General features: G+C 40.4%; 1 protein-coding gene across 3 annotated transcripts in view; it reads left to right on the top strand.

The window, feature by feature from the left end:
- kdm4ab (lysine (K)-specific demethylase 4A, genome duplicate b) overlaps window positions 1-25210 on the top strand; it is a 59967-nt gene extending 34757 nt beyond the window's left edge. For all 3 annotated transcript variants that reach the window (XM_036129659.1, XM_036129658.1, XM_036129657.1), the window contains exons 15-22: window positions 117-193; window positions 6347-6402; window positions 8689-8797; window positions 9341-9529; window positions 9642-9812; window positions 13179-13298; window positions 24702-24794; window positions 24894-25210. In XM_036129659.1, the coding sequence (XP_035985552.1) occupies window positions 117-193; window positions 6347-6402; window positions 8689-8797; window positions 9341-9529; window positions 9642-9812; window positions 13179-13298; window positions 24702-24794; window positions 24894-25034 (956 nt within the window). In that variant the 3' untranslated portion in view covers window positions 25035-25210. The remainder of the gene's footprint in view (window positions 1-116; window positions 194-6346; window positions 6403-8688; window positions 8798-9340; window positions 9530-9641; window positions 9813-13178; window positions 13299-24701; window positions 24795-24893) is intronic.
- Window positions 25211-25412: the final 202 nt, after the last annotated feature.

Raw genomic sequence — 25412 nt, 5'->3', positions numbered from 1 at the left:
GCAGGCATTGGGTACTCTTTTATTCTTTCTACACTCCCAATTCATTCAGCTAAAGATTCTGTATAAGAACTACATTCATGTTTCATCTTGCATTCTTCTGTTTGTACACAATTCAGGCTGTTACGGTGTGAACCCAGCCAGTGTGGGCATGGAGTGGAAATGTGCACGCTGTCGGGCCAATGCCATGAATGAGGTTGGTGAGCAGTTGCATGTAAACTTATCTTGCACTGATTTTAAAGTTGGCTCTTTCTATAAATGGTAAATAAATGGCTTATACTTGTATAGCACTTTAACTAGTCTGACGACCTCTAAAGCTCTTCACACTACAGTTCAGGCATTCACACATTCACACCCTGACAGTGGTGAGCTATGTAAGTAGCAACAGCTGCCTTGGGGCAGACTGACAAGAGGCGAGGCCAGTGTTGGGCAAGCTACTTGTCCAGTGTAGTGAGCTAAGCTATCAGTTACTCAACAATAACTTAAGCTTCACTACACAAAAGCTACCACCTATAGAAATATAGCAAGCTAAGTTACACAAATGTGTTAAAAGTAGCTTAACTACATCAGAAGCTACTTAACGTTGTACCCACCGAAAATGAGTCTGATACACTGGTTAAAACATTTATTAAAGATCAGCCAATGACCTAACACAGTGTAGACATTGCTTTATGAGCAGCATAATAAAATACAAACTGAAGTAATTACTGCTAGAAATAAAACAAAAAGGTTATTTGCCTAGTACAGTACCCAGTACTTTATGAAACAAACTACTGTTATTAGTACCAAATTAAAGGTACTGTGTAGTGGTCTCACTCTGCTTGTTCACTAAATGTTGAAAAGAAATTAAAAGCTAAATAAAATATACCAGGTCACTTAATAAAGCTGCATTTTCTGTATGCTTTGTATTTATATTCACATGATAATATTTTCAGAATTAATAATAACATTTCTGTTAAAGATTTCATTTATCTTCTGCACCAAGGGCATAAGTAGGGAGAACAAGCAGAGTGAGTTTTGTGTAATATCAGACTTTATTATTGAACTAAGCAGGATTTAGACAGGATCAGAAAGGAAGGTGCATCCTCTTTCTGCCTTTCCCCAACGATCAGGGACCTCCTGGTTGTGTCTGGTGCTGCAGTGTTCTTATTGGGTAAAACACCTTTAAATCTAGTGGCTGAGCACATAAAAGACAACCTCCTGATGATATAATATGCAAAAAACGCCACCAAACGTTATTAACGCCACCGCACGTATTTTACGCGAGCACGTGTTTTTTACGTCACCGCGCGTTCTGGCTGGAAACGCGCGGTGACGTAAAAAACGCGCGGTGACGTAAAAAACGCGCGCTCGCGTAAAATACGGGTTGGAACTGCACGTTATTGTACGGGCGAGTATTTGCCTAATCGGCTTGCCATAAGTTCCACTGCCGTACGCATGCGCATGTTTCGATAGATACAGACAGGAGAGGCAAAGTAGAAGCTCGCGCATGAACATGTCTAACCAACAACTCAGATTGATTGTTCACTCTCAATGTTGTTTCAAAATAGCAAACCTGGTTTCATTTCTTAGTTATGTCCTGGATTTTGTAGCGTTTGAGGACGCTACGTCGCTACTTGATCAAAAAAATAACGTCACTACAGGAAAGTTACTTGATTCATAAAGCAGCGACGCTACGGTCAAGCTACTGGAAAATGTAGTTTAACTAATAGCTTCGCTACATGTAGCGGCGCTACTGCCCATCACTGGGCGAGGCTGCCATACACCGGCGCCACCGGGCCCTCTGACCACCGCCAGCTGGCAATGCGGGTGAAGTGTCTTGCCCAAGGACACAACGATGGAGACAGTTAGAATGGGGGATCGAACCGGCCACCCGCCAATTGCAGAACGAGCCGTTATGGATCGACAGTGGCACAGAGGTTAGGGGTTTATACCAGGGAGGGCGAGGAGTGTTGTAACACAATGAATAGCACATCAATTCAGTATCTGCATGACTCTCAGATTTTGTTTTACTATCCTGCCTCCTTCCTTGACATCCTGTGCTATAAAAAGGTATTAATGTTTATAAAAAATGCCTTTTGTCATGTTTAAATGTTAAAAAAAACATCTGCTTTTTAACCCTTCAAGGTCTATGAGGTCATTTACGAACTCAAACCTATATAGTACATTTTCACGTCTATCTTTTGCTCTATTAAAACTCTCAACTTACTTTCTGCATCCGAAACATGAGATCTTAGCCTTTCCGCTGCTACCATCGACATGGTGGTAAACGGCAATGCTCGTTTAAATGCTTTTGGCTGATCCAGCATAGGGAGGACACCAAAACGTTCCGACAAAGAATTTGGGACGATGGAACGGTGATGAGCTTTTCCGAACACTTAAAAAATCATTGTCCAAAAAGGGCCTAGTTTGGGGCATGACCAGAACATATGTGCAAGTGATAGATTACATCTGTTACAGGTCTCACTAACCGAGTGGAAAACCTTAGTCAGTTCAGCATTAGTATAGAGAGCCCTAAAAATACCTTGCACTGAATAAGTTTGTGTCTGGCACAAATGGGTAACACATGCAAAAGGTGTCACGATTTGTCTTTGATGAACCCAGAACCACACACACAGGACTAAAGTTGAGAAGTTTTATTGACAGGTTTGATGGGATGGTGGATGATGTAACCAGTGAGCCAGGAATACACAGGAACAGGGGTGTAGATGATGTCCACAGTCTCTCAAGAAAGCTGACCAACTTAGCAGCTCTTCGGAGACAACTGGCACGGCTCAGAGCCTCTCAGGAGCGGCTAGCAGTCTAGCAGCTCTCCGGAGACACCAGGCTAGGTTTAGAGCTTCTCGGAGACAGCTGGTAGGACTAACCTTTAACGAAAAAGCAGAAGGCATGGTTCCGAAGGCAAACACAAGACTGGCATGGAGAGGGTGATGAAAGATGACGGACCGGCACTGGAGTGAAACAAAGGGAGGCTTAAATAAGGAGGCTGGCAGGTGAAATGAGTCTGACTGACTGCAAAGGGAGTGAAGGGAAGCTTAAGTGAGGGGAAAAAAGGAGGAGCTGAAACTAACAGAAATTCAAGTCAAATCATAACTAAAAGCCAGACAAAGAGGAAAACTGAAAACTATTACTAAACAGAAAGCTGAGTTAAAACTCAACCCTGACACAAGGGACAAAGCATAATTCCATTGTTCAGTAAATATAACATTAAGGCTTTCCTCCCAAACACTTTTAGATGCAGTAAGAGAGGTTGAGAATGCTAACCAAATACAACAATACAAACCTGAGATACATCCTTTAGCTACAGGGTCTGTGGAAATCAGAGTATCTTACTTTTTTCAGGTTGGAGATTTTGTTAAAAAATTATTTCCTCATTTTTCCGAATAGTCCTCCAGAAACTTTGTAAGAGGTTTGGGAGATTCAATTTAGTAGAAAGCTGCTCGAACGAGAAAAATATGCCGTCTATATATATATATATCATTAACCGATTTTATCCCTTTATCATGCCAGACATGGATCAGTTCTGGATGGCTCAAAAGTACAGTTATATATTGAGCGCTAGACGTATATTGCTAAACGTATATTGATTATTTATTTATATATTTTTTTATATATACACACACACACACACACACACACACACACACACATTATGAGCTAGAATGCAATATATAATGTGTATATATAAGTTAATATTAGTCCTCCCAACCAATCACAAACACATACCCAGGCTGTCACCAAGCTCCGCCCCCTTCAAAGAGCAGGCTTTCTTTTTTTTTTTTAAACTTGCCGTTTTGGTAAAAAGTTGGTTGAATAAAGGGTTGAGTTTGAATTCAGTGTTTGTGTGTTCTGTATATAAAAATAGGTTGCTAAGCAACCGCATAAAATGGCCAGGGCTGCACTTAAAATATATGTTTTGAATTTGTTGATAATTATCGATATTGATCAATATGTTTTCTATTTTATCAATATGCTTTTTTTCTATATCATCCAGCCCTATATTTTTCCTGCGGCTTCTGCTTTCAAGATCTATCATTTTCGGCTTTAGCCTAGTATTCTCTACAACCATGGCATCAACCTTGGCTTGGTTGTATCCATCAGTTCTGACCTGTTGTGGTTCCTCCCAACCCTTCCAAATTGGAAATGCGTCAGCTATGGTCAACGGTTGTCTGAACAGCATCCACTTTGGCCTCATATTTAGTATAGGTGTCCCTTATCTCAGCCAAAAGATTGGTTATATGCTCCACTAGCTTCATGGTTAGCAGTGTTGTAATTGTGCTGGTAAGACTGGCCGACTCCTCTTGTTCCTGTTCCTCCCTCCTCTTACTCTTCAACATCTTTGAGATAATAAATGCAAACAGTCCAAAATAGAAGACTTTAAACAAAAATAAGGCAAAAGCTGGCAAATGATCCGGTAGAAGTTATAAAGTTCGGGAGCACTAAGAAAACATGTCTAATCCAATGAGCAGCTCCTCGTCCCTCCCACTTAACTCAAACTTTTAAGATGGTGATATAACATCCAGGTGTAAATTTACCCCAAAAAGGCCTTAGACCTTGAAGGATTAATGATGATTTCATTATTCATGGGAGTCTGTGAAGTAAACTAAAACATTTTATGATCAAAATCTAAGGAAATTCAACCATTGCGTTGATGGGAGAGTTCCAAGGCCACAATCGTTCTGACCAAAAATACCATACATTTTCTAAAAACATTGTGATGATCATTAAAGCTGGTGACACTACAAGATTTTTTTGTATGATGATTTTATCCCCAGTTAGGGAAAGTCTGTTGTCAGTGTGCACTAGTGTTGGTAAGGTTCAAAGATCTTTTAGTGTGGGAAGAGGTGAAGCCTGGAGTCTTTGAGTGTTGACTTTAGTCACAGTTAAACATGCTGGAATATTTTGAGGTGGATCTGGACAGTTAGATAGTGTGAACTGAAACCTGGCCCTACTTTCAACATGTGTGGCTGACAGCAGATGAAAATAGTGGCTGAGAGCTGACTATAAAAAAAAAGTATAACTTTAAAACATTATGAACATAAAACAATCCATTTTGTCTAAGTCCAAATAACTTATTACAATAATGTAGTGATAAAATACAAACAAAGACACTTGGTTATTTAAGATTTAAATAAATAATAAAAAAATTCAAGCTGTAAGCATCATTGGATGGCCCTTGCAGCTTCGTGTCACCCAGCTGGTGTGGTGACCGCGGGACGTTGGCTTTGCCATTTATACGCCTCAAGTAAACCTGCCGTTTTGCTCTGCGTGTCGCCACTAGATGGTACCATGAGCAAACCTCGACATTTCCCTCACCCAGACTTAGATCAGCTCCGGTGAGAATTGTTGAAAATTTGGTCAAAAGCCGACATTTGTGATGGATGCTGTGGTCACTTCCTATTTGGTGGTGATGGACAAAGAAGACGACTTTCTGTTGTGTTTTGAAAATATCATCTGAAACTATTATTTGTTATTAAACAGAGTTTGAAAAAGTCAAACACTGCCAATGAGGCTCAGTCAGTAAAGGACTTGTGACTTGGTTCTCAGTCGGCGGGGCTAAAGTGATGTCTGGATAATCTTCTATTGTAGCTGACTTAATTCAGTTTAGCATAAAATGGTGGGCCAGGATTCTTCTACAGTGATGGAAATGACTCATTGCCAGTTTCCACAAATATGATGGCAGTTGTTGTTGTTAAAGGAAGCGAAACCAGGTGTTTGGTTTGCTTGTTGACACTCAGCCATATTGGTTTGATACCTTTTTGAAAATATCACATAAATATGTAAAAACTAAATATTGGACGATTTCAAATAAGACAAGTCTATCTTATCTTATTTAAATGTGTTTAAATAATTTAAGCAACAGAAAACAAAAACAGAGGTGATCTGGAAGGGGGAGACTGATTTATTTATTTTTTGCAGTACTATTGAGGTACGGTCTAGAAGGTCATAGTTTTTGAGTAATCACTCAACCAAAGAGGTTTTGTGATTGCCACCTGGCTCATTGCAACCAAATGCTTGATGCACAAGGACTTTTTATTTGATTTCATTGGTTGAATTTTAGATATTGTGTTTTTAGTCTGTTGTGTTTTGAGCTTGAAGTGTTTAAAGTGCACCACTTTTGTGCTTTTCGATACAATGACTGTTAAGTTTTGTAATGAATCAATTGTTGACCTTGTCTTTACCATCTTAGTAGTACTCTAATTACTTCAAAGTTTTCATCTTCTGCACGTTTTTGTTAATGTTTTAAAAAGAGCAGGACAAAAAAAATATAAGCTTACTGCTTTCAACTAAAAGCGAATGTTCTCTTTTGTTTATCTGGAGCTTTTTATGAGATTTGTTCTTTTTCCAGAGTTGCTGTCTGTGTTTGCTAAGAGGCGGAGCCTTACATAAAACCACCAATGACAAGTAAGTTCCAGAGTCATGTAGTGTATGCAAAAGACCACGTCATGGTGAATTTTCATTGCAGAAGTGTTTTTTTTTACAAAATTGCCTGATGCAGACATCTACTTTAAAAGGTTAAACAGGAGCAAATTAGTAGGAATCTCAACTGTACACACAATGTGTTTGGGTGTGTTTTCTCCAGACAGTAACATAAGGACATTTGTTACTCTGATATGTAACTGGAGCTATTGACTGCTATCAAAATAAGTTTTAAAGGTGCTATGACACCACCACATAAACCATTTAATGTAGTTGATGGTGCTGAATATGTTAATTCTCCAAAGAATTTCATTTTTAAAAATAGTGTCATGTTGTTATTTTGTCAGGCCAAATGTCCCTCCTCACTAAAAAGGTTGGTTGCAGTAATAATATGCAGCTCTACCAAGTTAAATTTACTCTGATTGGCTACAACCTTATTTGGAAAACTGGTGAAGTAGAAAGACAACCTACATAGACAACCTATTTTATTTATTTATCCTCAATAAAAATGACGTTACTGCTTTAACCCATCCTCCCGCTGAAACTCATTAATTTCACACCATGGGGATGATAAAGTTTTTTTATCTACATACAATTGTATGATTGCTAGAGAAGTTTATGTCCTCATTTCCTCCACTGTTTAGGTGGTGGATCAGCCAATCAGCTCTCTCTGTTTCCACCATCTTCCCTGCTTAAGACATTTTTAGGCACGCCAAAAGACACTAAATAACTTTCATCTTACAGATGTAAAATTCTAAGAAAAATCCTATCTCCTAAAATTACATCATGATGGCCTTCTTACACTGTGCCATTTTTGCAATCTTATAATTTTATTCTATTTTAGGGCGCGCTCGTGACGTAGCGGGTAGCGTGACCCATGTTTTGAGGCCTTTAGTCCTCGACAACCCGCGGTCCTTTGCATGTCTCTCCCCTTCTTCCGCCCCTTTCCTGTCAGTCTACTGTCAATAAAAGCGAGCCACTAGAAGCAGCAAACAATCAAAAAAAATGTATTCTATGTCATGCTGGGAGACGTGGATTTAATAATCTTTGGCATAAAGCCAAATGTAATGTGTGCACATTGTAAGATCTCTATTTGCTACTAATTGCTGTCTATGTACAACAACAAGCAACTTTATCACCGTCTGCCATACAGCATTGGCTGGATTAAATATAAACAAACAAAATCAGATGTCCAGATTTTTCAATCCCAAATCCTTCCAAAACAAAATCACAATCAAACAAGTTTAACTTAAAAAAAACTTGTCCAGCAATAAAGTACTGCGTTCTGTTTAATCAAACATCAATGTCCTTTCAATAATAATAAAAAAAAGTCAGCAGCATGTCTGAGTTATCCGTCCGCTGCAGTTGCAAAAAAAAAAAAATCCAACCAACAGGAAGAATGCATTGGGCCAAAATTATTCATCAATCATAGTCTAGGCTACCACAATAGGAGAACAATAATGAAATCTCTCGGTTTGTTTTTGCGTGAATGAAGATGCACCTTTTTGCAGCCTTGGTCAAGGCTCCTTGTGGTGGTGATTTTGGATTGGAGCAAACAGGGCAGGTTATCCCTGACAGGAATTGATTCAGAAATCCAAAACGTACTAATTTTTACTTTATTTACAGGGCAGCACCGTTCAGAACCTGTGAAAACTCTTGTAGGCTACTGTGACTAGTTGACACAGGCTGTAGTAGCTGTCACACTGTTACATAATCATTCTAAATATCTGACACTGTGAGATATTGATTGCAGCTGTCCTAGAACCTGTCTCTCAGTGCAACAATAGACCGCGGATTTTGAGCCACAACCAAAGATTTCTCCATGATTTTTCTAGTGTCCTTGTCTGTCTTCTGCAACTGTCAAAGAGCTACTTTTAGTCTTAGGAGTCTTTGTGAATACAGGTACGGGTATTACTCCTCCTGGATCCAAGGTTCAGTAATCAGTTGGAGCCTCCTCTTCATTCACCCACAGTAAGGTATCCCAGGCAGGCTGAGAAATGTGGACCCTCGATAATTGGAACACGCCCTTCTGTCTCATCTCTTAAAAACTGGGACCACCACCCCACCCTGCCACTCACACTGTGTTGTTCCAGTCCTCCATGCGACATTGAGGAGGCATGTCAACCATGATAGGCTCACTATATCCGGAACCTTCAGGATCTCAGGCCGAATCTCGTTCACCTGGCATGTGCCACCAGCGAGGTTTTCAACTACGTCTGTATAAATGCAGCAGTTTGAATAGATAACCTGATAAAGTGTTATGTTTTGTAGGTGGGTACATGTGTTGTGTGCCGTGGCAGTGATGGAGGCACGCTTTGTCAACATTACTGAGAGAAGTCCTGTGGATCTAAGTGGAATCCCTCTGCAGAGATTTAAACTTGTGAGTTCACACAGTATCATCAGGAGCTGGAAGTGATGGGTAAAATGAACAAAGGCTTTATTACTGTGTCTTGAGTTGAGTTGTGTCATGAGCAGAGGTATTTTAGCCCTATAACTCTGAAGATAAATATGTGACAGGAAACTTTTACTATGTTCTGGCTTTCAATCTCAGATCGTGTGTGGTGTGACAATTCATCACAGCTGGTCACATGTAATCAGAAAGCGTTATCGAAAGGCGATAAAAGGAGGAACTAAAACTATTGTTATATGTGTAGTTCCACACTTACAGGAAGAGTTTCTGCTAAACGCTTTGCTTGTTAAGGGTTTGTATAAACAAACCATGATGAATGGAAATGTTTCAGCCAGTCCAGAGAAGACCATTTCCACTCAAAACAATCCTTTTTTATAAATATTTAAATGCTAACATAATGGGTCCATTTTCTCTGTGTTTTTTTAGACATTCACGTGAAAAACATGCCCTGGCTGCAGTACTTGTACAGCTATGATGTAGTAATTAATGTTCTGCTGTCTTTTCATTTCACAGAAATGTTACTACTGTAAGAAGCGAGTGAAAAAGGCCTCTGGTTGCTGTGTGCAATGCTCTCATGGTCGCTGTCCCACTGCATACCACCCAACCTGTGCCCAGGCTGCTGGGGTACTGATGCAGCCTGATGATTGGCCCTTTGTGGTCCATGTGACCTGCTGTCGCCACAAAGGCCCTGCTCAGATTGAGGTAAACGGCTGCTCAGGATCCTTTCTCTGCTCATCAGGAATTTTCACCTTAGTGTCATTAAAACTCATGACTTGCTCATTAATGGTTAAATTTCTGTCTTCTTGTGCTACAGCGCAATAAGGCAGCTATGCATGAGCTTACGGTGGGTCAGAAAGTCATCTGCAAGCACAAGAATGGCCGCTACTATCAGTGTGATGTAGTGCAGCTGTCGAAAGAGACCTTTTATGAAGTAAACTTTGATGATGGTTCCTTCAGTGATAACCTCTTCCCAGAGGATATTGTGGTAAGTTGTATTTATGTCGCTGCTTTAAAAACATATGCATGTACATCTCAAAAAATTTGAGCTTGAAAAAGTTGAATATTTTTGGTTCCTCATTTCACAAACCCATATATTATATACAGTGCCTTCCAATATATTCACCTCCCTTGGTATATTTCATGTGATGTTGTCTCCCAACCTAGAACTAAAATGATTTTGGGAGTTTGCATCAGTTCATTTACAGAACATGCCTACAACTGTGAAGATAGATTTTTTTAATTGTGAAGCAAACAACAAATAAGACAAAATAATAAAAAACATCCACTTTCATAACTCTTTACCCTCCCCCTAAAGTCAGTCCTCTGTAGATCCTCCTTTTGCAGCAGTTCCAGCTTCAACTGTCTTTTGATCAGTGTCTATGAGCTATGCACATGTGGCCTCTGGTGTTTCTGCCCATTCCTCATGGGTAAGCTGCTCCAGCTCCTTCATGCTGAATGCGTTTCACTTGTGAACAGCGGCTGCTACATAATCTCTCCAGAGGCACAGAGCCATTTGTAATGAATGGGGAACTTCCATTTAACTTTTTCTTTTTATTAAAGGTGCAGAGTGCAAGTTTTAAAGTTAAATATTATTCATTGTCTTTCCCATACATGCCCTAATTGCCCGACATGTAAAATGAGTTATCCTCTGTTTACCACAGTTGCCTCTCTAGGTTCCATTAGTCAGTTCATGAGAGAGTGATTCAGGCCTAATCCTCTGGGTGTGACACGCTATGCACTCTTATTCACCGGGCTACTTTGTTTAGTGTCTGCCATAATCTATGCATTAGCCAGAGAACATGGGTTAACTGTAATATTTGTAACGTTCTTGCCTCGGAAGACATTACATCTCTAAACAAAAGATTTGCAGTCACAGCGGTAAATGATTTTCCTCTTCTGCACATGCTCAACACTGGTGTCATTTCAACTTGTCACCAGAGGGCCAGATGTCTGCTAAAATCCTGGAATTTACGCTATGCTCTTTTTAATGACAATATCAATCAGATACTGTTCAGCTAAACAGAAGAAAAGTTATTTCAGAGTTTAATAAGACAATACTATAGCTGACAAGTCAGATTCATTATCTGATTTGTCATTATTTTACCAGTTCGTATCAGTGACAGTGGTCAAGTAAAAAGCAACAGCTGAGCGGAGCTTCTCCAGCCCTGTTGACAGACCTCCCATCAGTTGTTGAGCTAATAATGATAATAACTATTAAAAACAATGGTAACATATAGTTGTGTCCATGGTGGACCCCTAGCCTGGCCAGTCAGACTGGCTTACGGCGTATATACAGCTTATCAGTCTGGTAAGGAGCTGGTAGAGCCTGATTTCAAAAGTGGGACTAACGGGGTCAGCGTCATCAGGTTAGCACCAATCAGATAACTACGGATATGACACAAAAAACCTCCAAGCACCACGCTCTGTCTCTTCTATTTGAAGTGAAACATGTCATGCCATCGAGCACACTCTCCAGTGAACAACTTTTTGCTGCTTTTGTCTGGGGAAAAAAATCAGTGCATGGTGTACTAATGTGCACTTTCTCAATTTTCCAAGCCACCAAGCAACAAACATCTCTGTATATATGTTGACTGTTATGGTAGCAGAAAAGCGCTGCTGCATTTTGGGTAATAATGCTGCTGAGAGTGATGCATTGTAAAGTCCCGCCCCCCGGACTGTGATTGGTCTGGTCTGTTTTGGGCAGACTGATTTAGGCTCAGTGTAATTCATTCTGGCTGGCCAGGCTAGGTGGACCCCACCTCTTGTCGTATCATGATTAAGCATGACACGGTATGACACTTTTGGCACAAATCACAGCCATGCCTTGCACACTGCCCAATAAAACCTTTGTGAAAAATGCTTCAGCTGATTCAGTCCATAGTTGCTGCAGTTATCGTCAAGATGCTAATCTATAATGGTAAAGGGCGTGGCCTGTACTTGTATAGTGTTTTATGTCCTGAGGACCCCAGAGCACTTTACTCTAATTCAGTCATTCACATACTCACACTCTAATGGTGGTAAGCTACACTGTAACCACAGCTGTCCTGGCCAGATTAATAGACGGCACACTGACTGAGACAGTCGGCGTGGATGAAATCAAACCGGCAATGTTTATTTTGATAAAGGATTAGATGGGGCTCAAAATGTTTTCTTTTTTTCTTTAATTACCTATAAATCACACATAGTGACATTTGCAATAGTGGTTCCACTGGAAAAATATTCCTTTTATGCCTTACCTTCACACAGATACCAAGAGTTTTCATTCAGGCTTTATAGGTGCGGCGCTGTACTCTATTTATAACAGTTATGTCATTTCAGGCACAAATTGCCTCTAAATAGCTGACAGGGCTGAATACGTTTGCAAGGCCGTGTAGATACATTACACATAAAGTGAAATATTTCCAACCTTTATTTCTTGTGATGTTGATTATTGCAGATAATTAAAACCCAAAATTCAGTGCTGCAGAAAATGTTAATACTGTAAAAGACTGAAATATTGGAAACTGATGGTGTCACACCCTGAGCAGTTAATTAACTCAAGACACCTGTGGCAGATTTCCTTACTGCACTTTTTCCTTTCTTATATGACTATCATTGGATACAGATCTCTGCACAACCAGCTTCTTTAGCAATAGCCTTCTGTGGCTTGCCCTCCTTTTATAAGGAGTCATTGACAGCCCTCTGAACATCATCCAGTCAGCAGACTTCCTTGGGCAAGGGTGAAAACAAACGTGACTGTTGGGTCAGTGGTCTAAAGATCACTTTTCAGATTAAAAAAGTCTGTAGGAAGAGTGGAAAGGCACAGAATCCACGTTGCTTAAAGATATTTCCCTCTATGTAATGAATCTAAATGTGTGTTAAATTTCCTCAATGAGGGCCAAAAATATTGAACCTTTTCATGAGATTTAAACATTTTGAGCTGTACCTGTACCAGAGCGAGTAGGAATATATGATATTGTTAAACATAATAATGACTTGTTCACTTTACCTGAATTAAGATTTAGAACTTGTATAGCATTTTATGAAGCCGACGACCCCAAAGTGGTTTACACCACAATCAGGCATTCACCCATTCACACACACATTCACACCCTGACGGTGCTGACGGAAGCGAGGCTGCCATACCAACGGCGCCACCGGACCCTCTGACCACTGCCAGCAGGCAATGCGGGTGAAGTGTCTTCACCAGCACCCCCAAGGACACAATGACTCTTGCACCACCGTCGCCTTATTAGGAAGAGTGTCTTGATATCTAGAAACCAGAAAAAACAGTATATTGGAGTAGCCTAAATGTAGCTGTGTTTCTATCTTTAATAAACCAGAACTTGGTCATATGTGTTTTATCAAACAGAATCGAGACTGCGCTCAGCTTGGTCCCCCACCGCAGGGTGAAGTTGTTCAGGTGCGATGGACAGATGGACTGGTGTACGGGGCCAAATTTGTGGCTGCTCATGTTATTCAAATGTACTTGGTAAGTTTATTTCCGTTTCTGTGTGCTATTTCTGATTTGTGTCTAAATAATCTATGACTTTCTTTTATCATTAGTGCATAATATATCAAATCACCATAGTCACTGTAGAATCAACACATGCAATATCTTAATTGTTAAAAGAGTAATAAGTGATATTTCACCACTTGGTGGTGTTGAGCTCTGTCTGTAGACCAAAACAAAATGTGGGAGAAGCTGCACCTCTCTACTTTCATTCCAGCTGCCATCCGGCCCCTCCTTTCCCTTCTCACACGTCGCCTCCTATGCGCATATTTGTAAAGGATAAATTCACAGCAAAACAGCATCACCTTTCAGTGGAACATTTCTAGTGAAGAAGTAAATAACTCCTAACTTTATAATGCTTTTAGCAAGAGAACATTTTGATCTGCTGGGGTTCTCTCCACCATGCTGCTCCTTACAGTGTTCCATAAATCAACTTTTCACACTGAGGCCCATTGGGGGTGCTTTCTCTTTATCCATTGCCACTGACTTAGCTTTTCTATTGTGTGATGATGGTTCCTGTCTGTAACTCCCAAGTCTTGTAGCAGCCTGATGGTAGACACTGCTCTGAACCCTCTGCACCCTAATTCCACAGGGTGGACGTCAGTGTTCCAACCATGCTGATGAGCCTCTGTTTCAAGTTGGGCATATCACAAGTGTTTACTTCCTATTCTTTATTTACTGAGTCCTCCCAGCTAGAACAAAAGTTCAATGAGAAATACATTGATCAGATAAGGAGACCAGAGTTCAACGTCAGGCCTTAGGGTTGACTGCAATATCTGTAGGAAACATATGTCACTGGTTGTGGCACCAGTTGTGATGTCTTTGGTTGAGGCTGTTCTTACCCTGTCATGATGTGTTTGAAGGACACTGGCCTGATTTGTTGGTGTTGGAAGAGTGTCATATGTGTCTCTGATGATGAAGCTTAGACATTTCGCTCTCATGCCCCATATCTCCTTCCAGCTAAATTTCCTCCTCACCACAGTGTCCCAGCGTGCCAAGTGAGACTGCCTCGCCCACCTGGTCACCTCCTCCTGACAACGCATTTCCTCCACCACCATCTTCCTGCACTCTTTTATACCCTAGCTGTGTTCTAGGTCGACTGGTTGTTAGTCCAAAGCCTCCTCTTCCTTACTGAACATGTCCCACTGTGTCAGCATGTCTCAGGGCTGATATTGCCCCCTCCATGGTGTTGGCTTGTTTCTATTTGCGGCCTGCCACCAGGGTTGGTGCATTGCTGCTCACTAGCACATCTGGAGACTCGTACCACGTCATCTGGAGTCTTGCCTTAGCGGCCTCCAATTCCTCTGTGAGACTGGTGAGGGGTAGTTTCAGAATACATTTACCATAAACGTCAGTCCTGATCGGGCAGACAAACTTGCAAGTCTCTCTTCCAGTCTCTCAACTATTGAGATGTGAACTAGGGCTGGGCGAAATGGCCAAAATATAATGTAATGATATTTTATAGTATTCAGACGGTAACGATAAATCCAACAATATAACAAAGTGGTTGTTTTTCATTTGACAGAAAACAAAACTTAACAGGTTGCCTTAAAATATTCCATAAAACTGAAATATTACACAGGTAACGTTTAGTGGAATCACCGTATTAAGTATTCAGTTTTAAAGTATAAAAATAAAATTTACCGTCTCTGTATTGGATGGAAAAAGTCTGTATATAAAAAAAAGTATAACAAACTAAAATCCACCTCTAATTCTAAAACACAGTTTACTTAGAAAGTTTGACTTTGCATATAAAGAAAATTTCTGAAGAATCAGAATCAAGTTTATTGCCAAGTAGGTTTGCACTTACAAGGAATTTGACTTGGTGTTTATGGTGCAGACAAAATAGATGTGTATACAGAAACTATAGCTATGTACACGGTAGACTGTGCGTTAATGTAACGCAGAAGCTCTGAAGGTGCTACGGGGGAGGGAGAGAGGCAGTGTCAAAGGTCACGGGCGGCTCTTGGCCTTTTTGATAAGGCTGGTAGTGGATGGGAAGAAACTGTTTTTGCAGCATGAGGTTAGGGTCCTGATGGACAGCAGAAATATGACAATCAGCAAGAAAATGTTGCTTTTAAAGGAGGTAACCTTCCAAAGCATTCAACAAATGCTAAAAATAGTTGAAATGCTCCCTGAAAAACCTCCAGTCAGTGGCAGAACACAACCATCTAGCTGGTTGTCACAACTTGTTACAGTTTCAGGTTCTCATTCAGAAACACGAGCCTATTCACTGAAGCAGACTTCAGTGCAGACCTACTGCAGGTAATAACGTTCCCCCTGTGCTAAACAACCTTTCAGAAGCTGAACGTGTGTCTTGGATGCACGGATATTTTTTTGCCAAACTGCTGACCCGAGGAAAGTTAACCTCGTGCACTTTCCACCATTTGATGTGATCACTCACTATCTAACAATCTAACTCTGCCTGGATTTTCTCTCTGGGAGATGGTCCAAGTACGTCACTTACTGCTTCCCTCTTTAAACAGCTTCCAAGGGTTCTCTTTGGTAACTTTGCATCATCAGAATCAGACATACTTTAATGATCCCAGGGGGAAATTACTTTTGTTACATGCTCCAAAATAAACACATTGTTATATATATATATTGACAACATTCCACACAAGGTAGTACCATATCACAATAGTCACTATCACTTCCCTTGGGAATCCAAGTAAAGTGATAGTGACTTGTGCAAGAACAGTGCAAAGAATGAATGAATGTCAGTTATTTATATATATATATATATATATATATATATATATATATATATATATATATATATATATATATATATATATATATATATATATATATATATATATATATATATAAAATCTCATTCTTAATTTCCAGTTGAATTCTTTCCATCCTGGGCTGTGGGTGATCTGAAAACGTTTTTCTGAAATCTCCTCCCATTCCTCATCTTCAATAACGATGTTCATTTCTAGTTCCCACTTTTGCTTTATATCTATAGAGTTGTCGGAGAAGTGTCCCTGTCGATGTTTAGATACATTAGATATAATCTTCTCTTTATTATTTTCCTCTACACATTTAATCAGAAATAGTTCCAAAGATGGTGTATTCTGTTTCAAAGTAGGCTATTCTTTGTGTGATAAGAGGTAATCCCTTAATCGCAAGTACTTATAGAAGTCTTTTGAATGTAAACCATATTTATCTTGTAGTTGTTTAAACGACTTCAGGGTTTCTCCACTAAATAACTGATTAATTCTTATTAATCCTTTCTGTGCCCATCTTTGAAACCCCATATCCAATTTGTTTGGGAAAAAGGTCAGTGATCTTAGTTATTTTTATTAAACGTGATATTGATAGAGGAGCTCCTATGTTCTTCCTCACATAAGACCAAACTCTGTATATACAGTTAATCCACTCATTTTCAATCTTTAGGTCCTTTACATTTTTCCCTTGCATAAACGGCATTGCTTCAAGAGGTACCCGCGGGCATCCATTGTTCTCCAACCCAATCCAGTTTGTCTCCTCATCCTGTACCAGCCACTCGACCATGCCGCGGAGTTGTGCTGCCCAGTAATACAATTTCAGATTGGGACGCCCGAGGCTACCTTTTTCTCTTGGGCTCAACAATCATTTCTGTCTGATTCTCAGTTTCCTCCTTTGGATAAAATTATTAATACATTTATTTGGCAAAGTTTTAAAAGTGGAGGCAGGTATCCAGATAGATAGTGCCCGAACAGGTACATTAATCGTGGGAGTATATTCATTCTTACTGTTTCTATTCTGCCCAGGAGGGACAGAGGGAAAATCTCCCATCTGGATGTATCTAATTTTATCTGTGTGAATAATCTATTATAATTTCCCTCAAATAGTTGGGAAGTTTGTGGTGTAATCATCACGCCTAAATATTTGAATCCCCTCCTGGACCAATTGAATGTTTAGAAGTGTGGCCTGTTAATCCAAAGATAACTCCACTTTAAGATGAGTCCAGGAAAACTTTTATTTTCTTTTTACTCCAACAAACGTACAGGCAACGCCGCCATGTAAACACCAACCACGAACCAGGAAGCCATAGGCTATCCTCCAGAGCCCCCTAGTGGCCTGGCATGATATGTGAACATAAACAAAAGACTAACAATCTCACTCTCTTCTTTAAAAAAAACCAAACAAAAATACTTAAACAAATGAATGAATCAAATAAAGAATGTATGCATGAAAACAACACATAGCAAAGCACAGCTATTTAGTGCTACTGTGAAGCCAACATTCCTTTTTTTACAACATAGTTGAACAACACAGCTTCTTGTTAAATTTATGATACAGTCCAACAGCCTTCATAAAGAGCCTTAAGTAACAAGGTTGTGGATGCTCCCTTCTTTGTCAAACAGTCAGCGAGCTGTTCTTTTGTTTGTGACCACAAAACCTGATGAACTCTTTTAGTTTGGATCTGTTCTTTAATAGAACTGATTTCCAGGCGTAGCCTTTTCTCAGCAACAAACTTAGTTGACTTAAGTGCATCTACAAGAGAGAAGTTATCAGTGACACATGTTATTGGCAAAGGATGCGTGGTACTACCAGCACTTAGTTCAGAAAACAGTGTGGAGATAAAAATAGCATTATCAATCCCCTCTGACATTGCCAATGTTTCACCTGCAAGTGTGCTTCTGACAATTCTCTTAATCCTTTTTGATTGCCATGAAATGGGAGAGAATCGACCATTGTCACCCATTAAGACAATGAGATGCCCACCCTGAGTACCTCCATCTGAAAGGTTTCCAAAAGACGCATCAGTAAACGTAACTATCTTTAAGTTACTGTTTTCTCCAAGATGCTGAAAATTCAGTTCAACTGACTTGGCTTTGAGTTTACACACAACTCTGTTTGCCTCACATATGGTCTGTACTGTGGCCTGTTTGAGACTAGATGCCAAATGACTTGCATCAAACATGACATCAGGCCTGCTCTGTCTTGCCACCCACAACAGTTGGCCTATCTTTGACCTGAGCTGCTCTCTCTCCTCCTCAGTGAGGGGGGAAGCTGACTCTGCTGCTCTAGAGGGTGAGAGGTTGATAGGTTGCAGGTTTTGAATGTATGTCTTTTGATGTATTTTTACCTTGGTACCCAAAGTAACAAGGTCCACACCTACATAGGAGAAGGTATCATGAGCTTCATGACCAACATTAAACCGTGATCTAAGGTTTGGTATGACTGACTCTGAAAAGAATTGGGATCCTCCCCATATAAAATCATCAACATGACAAGCAAGAACACCCATAACATTGTTGTTCTCATCAGGCCAGTAGAAAACTGCAGGATCAACCTTAGACACAACACCCCCTGCTTCTAACATGATGTTCTTTACTCTGTTGTACCAATACAATGAAGCATCTGCCAGACCATACACACACTTTCTCAGTTTCCAAAGCACACCTGTGCTATGAGCCTCCGGAGGTGGTTTGATGAAAATGTCTCTGCACAGTTCCATTCCTTGTAGGAAAGCAGATTTAATGTCCATGGAGTGAAGTTTCCACTGTTTTTGACATATCACTGCCACTAGGAGTCTCAGTGACTCTGAGGCACAGGTAGGTGAGTCCTTTTGTAAGTCAGAAACTTGTAGTTCCTCAAATCCTCGTGCAACAAGCCTTGCTTTTGGTACTAATCCATTTTCACCTTCTTTCATAGTGCACACCCAGCGAGTGGAGATGCACTTTTGACCTTTGTCCTCAACTTCTTCAAACACTTGGTTTTGTTTCCAGCTTTTTATTTCATCCTCTTTTGCTTCATCCAGTGAAATATCTTTGCTCAGGAAAATATCCTCATGTGTATCCATTTCAGCAACATTAGGCTGAATACAGAGGTTTTCCAACTGTGATAGATCAGCTGATTTACAGTTACCAGCCCCCTCTGTAGGCTCAAGTTGTTCCAGGTTAAACCAGTTCTTGTATTTTCCGGTTGTTTTACCAGCTCGTCCCAACACCTTTGCTGTGTGTGATACACCCTTTTCATTAGTGAATGTCACAATCTGACCAGGCTTAATGTTGATGCTGTCAATCTGCTGTCTTACGTTTGTCGTGTGCTGTCTTTCCATATCAACAGCGTCTCTGTCCATGTCTGCATGCTGTGTCTCTGTGCTTGTATGTCCAAGATTTCCTTCTGTCTCTTCTTCATTAATGTCCATTGTAGGTTGTCCTTGAATGTTTTCATCACAAGTGGTCTGAGATCCTTCATCTTCATGAGTAACCTTTCTCAACCTAAGTCGGTGCACTCTGACACAGGTGCCTCCATGTCTAACAAAAACAACTGCACCATCCTGCCCAATAACCACTCCTGGTCCTTTCCATTCTGGGCTGTCCACTCGTTTGTAGAAGACTTTGTCTCCAGGTCCGTATTGTTCGTCTGTGGGTCGCAGCTGTTTCTTTAGAGCTCTGCGTATTCTTTCTGAATACTCTGCTTCTGTAAAAGCTCTTCTTGCAGCATGTAGGGCAGAAATGTGCTTGGCCACCCATTCACTTTTAGTGGTTCCTTCTAAAGCTGGGGCTTTATCTATTAACACTGAAGGTAGGTTGGGATTCTGTCCAAACACTAGTTGATGTGGGCTGTATCCATGGACACTTTGCATACAGTTCTTTGCCATTAGGGCCCAGTCCATGGCTGTGCTCCAGTCGCACCCAGTACTTGTTTTTACTTTCATTATGATCTCAGTCAGAGTTTGATTGTGTCGTTCTAACAGTCCATTGCTCCAGGGACTGTAAGCAGGTGTTGTCTTGACTTCAATATTAAAGTTCTCAGCCATGTCTCTTAGTTCTTCGTTATTAAACTCACCACCATTGTCGCTGAATAACTTTTGTGGTGGTCCATGTACACTAATCCAGTCATGAATAAGATGTTTGATGATCTCAGAGGACCTTTTGCTGGTCAAAACACTACCAGCACTGAAACGGGTAAACTGGTCAATAATGTGTAAATACCACACTCCAGGTTCAAGCTCATGTAGATCTACAGCTACAGTCTCATTATATGTTGACGCTAGCGGCAGGCCAACAGCGGGCTTAGGTTTGGTCTTGCGGTATTTCTGACAGGCTGCACACTGGTTTATAATGTTTTGCAGGAGACTGTAACATTCTGTGTCTTTGTTGCCAGAATTGTTCAAAAGCTGTTGCAGCTTGTCAGCAGAAGCATGTCCAAACTGTTTATGAAGTTTCTCCAGAACTTTGATCTTCTCACTTGGGTTCATTTTATCTGTTATAGCCAGTATTTCTTCCTCCACCAATATTTGCTCAGGGTGAATAGGACTTTTACTTTCTTTGTCCACAATGTTCACACAGTAGTGTCCAGAACTGGTGAAGTCCAATTGCACAGGCTGGTTAAACATCACTGCTCTGTCTCTTTCCATATCCAGAACTGTTTTTGCTCTCTTTAATGACGTTTTACTCAAAAGCAGTGGAATGTTGACAGGAACAACTTCAGTTTCGATGTTACACTGCGTGTTGCCAATTTTGGCTGGTATCTTTACCTTTTTGATGGAGTAGACTATTTTTCCATCTCCAAACTTGAATGGCCTGCGGCTTTTCGTTTCTGTTTCTCTCATAGTCTTGACCCCTTTTTGCTGCAACGTAGTTATGTAGTTATCCAGCCATTCTTGTCCACAAACTGTTCTAGTGCAAGCAGTGTCTATAATTGCTGAGCCAAAACATTCAGTCATGAATATCTCTGCATCTGTTGGGGATTCTTTGGTGTACAGAGTAATATTACATTCTTCCACATCTGTGTTTTCTTCAGTGATTTTTACACTTTCTGCTTTATGCGGACAATCTTTGGCCCAGTGATACGTACTTTGACACACAGCACATTTAGATCGTTTTCCATACCTGTCCAATGGGTTGGTGCCAGGCTGTGGAGTCTTTTGCCATGGGTTGGGCCGCCAAGTCTTGCCCCTTTGTCTTTGTTCTGTTGCAAATACTGACTCCTGGTTGATGCTCTCTGCTGATCCACCTTTTTTCTTATCACCAAATATTCTTTTTAAAGCGGATTTCATTGAAGCAAATGTCACGTCTGAGCATGCTGTTAAAGCTAACTGCCTGTCTGTCACATCCAAGCATGAAGTATCCAAAAGCTTAAATGCCAGAACTGCATCGGGTAGCTCCATGTTGTATTTTTTCATGCGCAAATAACGCTGTTCAAAGTCAATAATAAAATCCACCATGGATGTGCTTGCATCTTTTTTGATCCGATCAAACTCTGCGTATGCTTCGTAGATCATGTCCCTTTCCTCTTTTAGGAACAAATCATCCAATTTATTCAACAACGTGACCATTCCAGTGTCTTTATTTAAATCATCTACCGGAATTTCCATCGCCGTGTCTCGCGCCCTCCCGGATAGCGCCAGGGCGACTGCGAGAGCTTGTTTCTTTTTTTCCAAGTCGGTAACTCTCGTCCACATATTGACTTCATTCTTCCAGCTTTCATAGGACTTTCCTTCTTCAAATGTTGGAGGAACTCTGTAGTTACTAACCATCCTCTGCTACCAGTGTTAATCCAAAGATAACTCCACTTTAAGATGAGTCCAGGAAAACTTTTATTTTCTTTTTACTCCAACAAACGTACAGGCAACGCCGCCATGTAAACACCAACCACGAACCAGGAAGCCATAGGCTATCCTCCAGAGCCCCCTAGTGGCCTGGCATGATATGTGAACATAAACAAAAGACTAACATGGCCCGAGTATAACATGGTAATCCATTAATAAAGTCTCTGTGAAATTGCATTTTTCCAATGTGTGTTCCAGGTACTGCCAGTCCACCCTATCGAACGCCTTCTCAGCATCGGGGCTGAGAAGCATTGAAGGGTCCTGTTTTTGTCTCACCAACTATTTCACATTAAGGGTCCTCCTAATATTGTCCATCCCTAGGCGTCCCGTTATGAATCCTGTTTGGTCTGGTTTAATTATGGTTTGAATACATTTTTGAATTTCGTTTGCTAATATTGTAGTTAAAATTTTTAATCACAGCAGAGCAAACTTATTGGTCTGTAGGATGAACATTTTATGGGGTCCTGACCTTCCTTGAGAAATATAGATATTACTACTTCTGACCAGGATTTTGGGGGTCCTTATTTGTGAGGACATAATTAAATACTCTCACTAGAAGGGGCGCGACCTCAACTTTAAACTGCTTATATAATTCCGTGGGGAATCTATCAACTCCTGGCACTTTATTGTTCTTTATGTTTTTTATAGCCTCTTCGATTTCTTGTTTTGTAATTGGGCCTCTCATTGTCCCGGCATCTTTTTCAGTTAATTTTGGTAACTCAGTTTTACCCAGTAAGTTCTTAATTTTCTCTATTTTACCATCTGTTTCTTCAGAGTCGTAAAGTGTCTTTAAATTTTAGCAATCATACATAACATCAATCCTAAAATTACCTTCAAAAAAGAGCTCAATAAAACTAAAAGATTGTCATAGAACCATCATGGGCTGGCTGTTAATCATGACTCTAGGTGTGGTCTTCTATGAAAAACATTTTCGGTCGTAATCTGAAAATCTGACAGTTTCAAATCCTCAGATAAAAGATTTAAATGCATTTATGGCTTGCATGGAAAAAGCTGCTTGATGAAAAATTCTTACAAATAGACCTGAGAAGAACCAAAAGGTCACTGAGGACCTTTAGAGCCCAAGCTTTTAGATGACTGATTGAAACTTTATCTATTATAGTAACAGCTTCCCTCTCATTAGTTTGTTGCAACGAAATTTAATCGAAACTGTTTAGTTGTCTGGTGTAATTTCTTAATCCTAAATGCCATCGTTTCCTTAACTGAAGATGAAATATTATCATAATTAACAGAAATGATGGCCATCTGTTTAAAATTGAATGAGAATTGAATGAGATGCACCTGTTTTCTGAGCTTAAGTTAATATCTACATGCCTGAATGAAGGGTACCTCCCGATGGTGATATGGAGACATATGATCCAGTTATTCAGTCTGAGAGCTTTGACAAGGTTTGCCCCGCTGTCCGTCGTCACACACCTGTTTTCTCTCATCGAGATTCCAAGGCTGGAGAAACTCCTTTAAGCCAATTGCGATATTTTCTCCCATGTGATCCTCGGAGAAAGTAGCTGGTCTGGAGGTTTGAGCTGTGCAGCTCCCAGTCGCTGTAAATACGTTGCACAGTTAGACTGAGGTAAGGCTCCGTCATCCTACTTGACCACAAATCTGCGGTCGAAGCAAATAATCCGCAGTTGACGGTTGTACTTTTTATGGGTATTCTTCATACAGCTCTGGGAGTGTAGTCTTGGAAAAATATTTCCTTTTCAGGAGTGTGTACCATAGCTCTAATTTCTCAACAAGCTGGATGAAGCCTTCCTTCTCCAATGTTTGGATTGGCATATCTTTCGCCTAACAAATGGTAACAGCTCGAGTAATACCTTTCCAGCATTTGCTTTGTCTGTTGAGCGGAGTACAACTGGCAAGAGACTCTGCAATGCCATGCTGAACTAGCTTGCTTTGTTTTAGTTTGGTAGCATTAGCTCTCGAGCTTTCCTCCCGGGCTTTAACACTCCTCGTACAGAATGGGATGCTGTACTTGAGATGGTGAAATAAATTAGAGGTATTTCCCCCTTTCGATGCTACAGACTTCTTGCACTCCCTGCATATTATTGTAGTCTGTTCTATATCTGGTCGTTTGTAGCCAAAATAATTCCACATGACCAAAGTAGCTCCTTTTTGGGAATGAAATCACCATCATTAACGCTACCAGCCATGTTTGCATTCACCTAACAAATTCAAACACACGATGCACGACCCATGTGGGCATAATCTGTTACGTGATGGAGTGACATATACACACAATGTAATTAGCATATCATGATATAATCTTTTTCCCCAGGAGCAAAAAACTTAGCAGTATTATTGTGAATGACATGATGTGGCCCACCACTAATCTGGACCTCAGTCGGTCTAAGGGGCCACATTTTACCCGAGGAAGCAGGAGAAATTGCAGACCCCAGGCCTTCGCTGAGTGTTGTCAGTGGTCTGGAGCCCAGCACTGCAGTACTCCTGCAGCTGTTGGATCTGGTTTTTATCTTTCAGGCTTCCATCATGCCACCTTCCAGGGCTTTTCACCAGCCGCTCAGACAATGTGGCTATGGAGTCAGTTCCAATGAGCCACTTAACCTGCACTCCCTTGCAAATGGAAATGTGACTTAGACTAAAATGTTTTATGGTTAAATGCTTTATCATGTGCCAGAAACGAGATTTTGGTTGATTAGCTGATGTGTTATTTGCAGTTTGTGATCATTTTTATATAAATTAAATCAAAATGTCTGACAATTATTTTTTTTTTTTTATGTTTGAAAAAAAGAAAATCTGGTCAGTTTAGTTTAGATTCTCTCCTGATGTGCTTCTGTTCCTAAATGCAGGTGGAATTTGAAGATGGCTCACAGCTAACAGCCAAGAGAAATGATGTCTACAGTCTGGATGAAGAACTTCCCAAGAGAGTCAAATCCAGACTGGTGGGTGCAACCTGATCTCTATTTTACAAAAGCCTGTGTTATTAATTCCATAATGATGTTATCAAATATTTGATATAACCCATGTTACTCCCTCTGCAGTCTAAAGCATCAGACATGAGGTTTGATGGAATTTTTGAAGACAATGAGATAATCCAGGAGTCTAAGAGGCAACGAGTGATCAACTCACGCTACAGGGGGGACTACATAGAGCCTGTGATTTACAGAGCCATCATGGAGTAGACCCTCACTGCTGGTCAGCCCAGCTTACACACCAGCAGCACCATTTGACTGAAATGTTTTCATGCACCTTAACTTTGCAGCTAGTCTCAGACAATGTAGCAGAGGATGGCTTCTTCAGGACCTGCATGGACTGCTTTCAAATTCTAACACTTAGTTTCCTTTGCTGGAGTTTGAGGTGAAACCAAAAGCTTTTTCTCATTAGATTTTTGTAAAGAACTCCAAACAACAATGGTAACTCGCTAACTCCAAGCACTAGCATCTCTTTAAAGCCACATAACAAATAGCACTGACTAAATTGTGGAATTGAAGATAAACCAGGAGTTGGTGCTGGAATGTGAAACCAGTGGTTGTACCAATAGTGTTAAACAACTAGGATTC

This window comes from Fundulus heteroclitus, unplaced genomic scaffold (assembly GCF_011125445.2).
Source record: "Fundulus heteroclitus isolate FHET01 unplaced genomic scaffold, MU-UCD_Fhet_4.1 scaffold_198, whole genome shotgun sequence".
Taxonomy (NCBI): Eukaryota; Metazoa; Chordata; class Actinopteri; order Cyprinodontiformes; family Fundulidae; genus Fundulus; species Fundulus heteroclitus.
The sequence above is the reverse complement of the archived record's forward strand: the minus strand, read 5'-3'. Positions and strand labels throughout refer to the sequence as shown.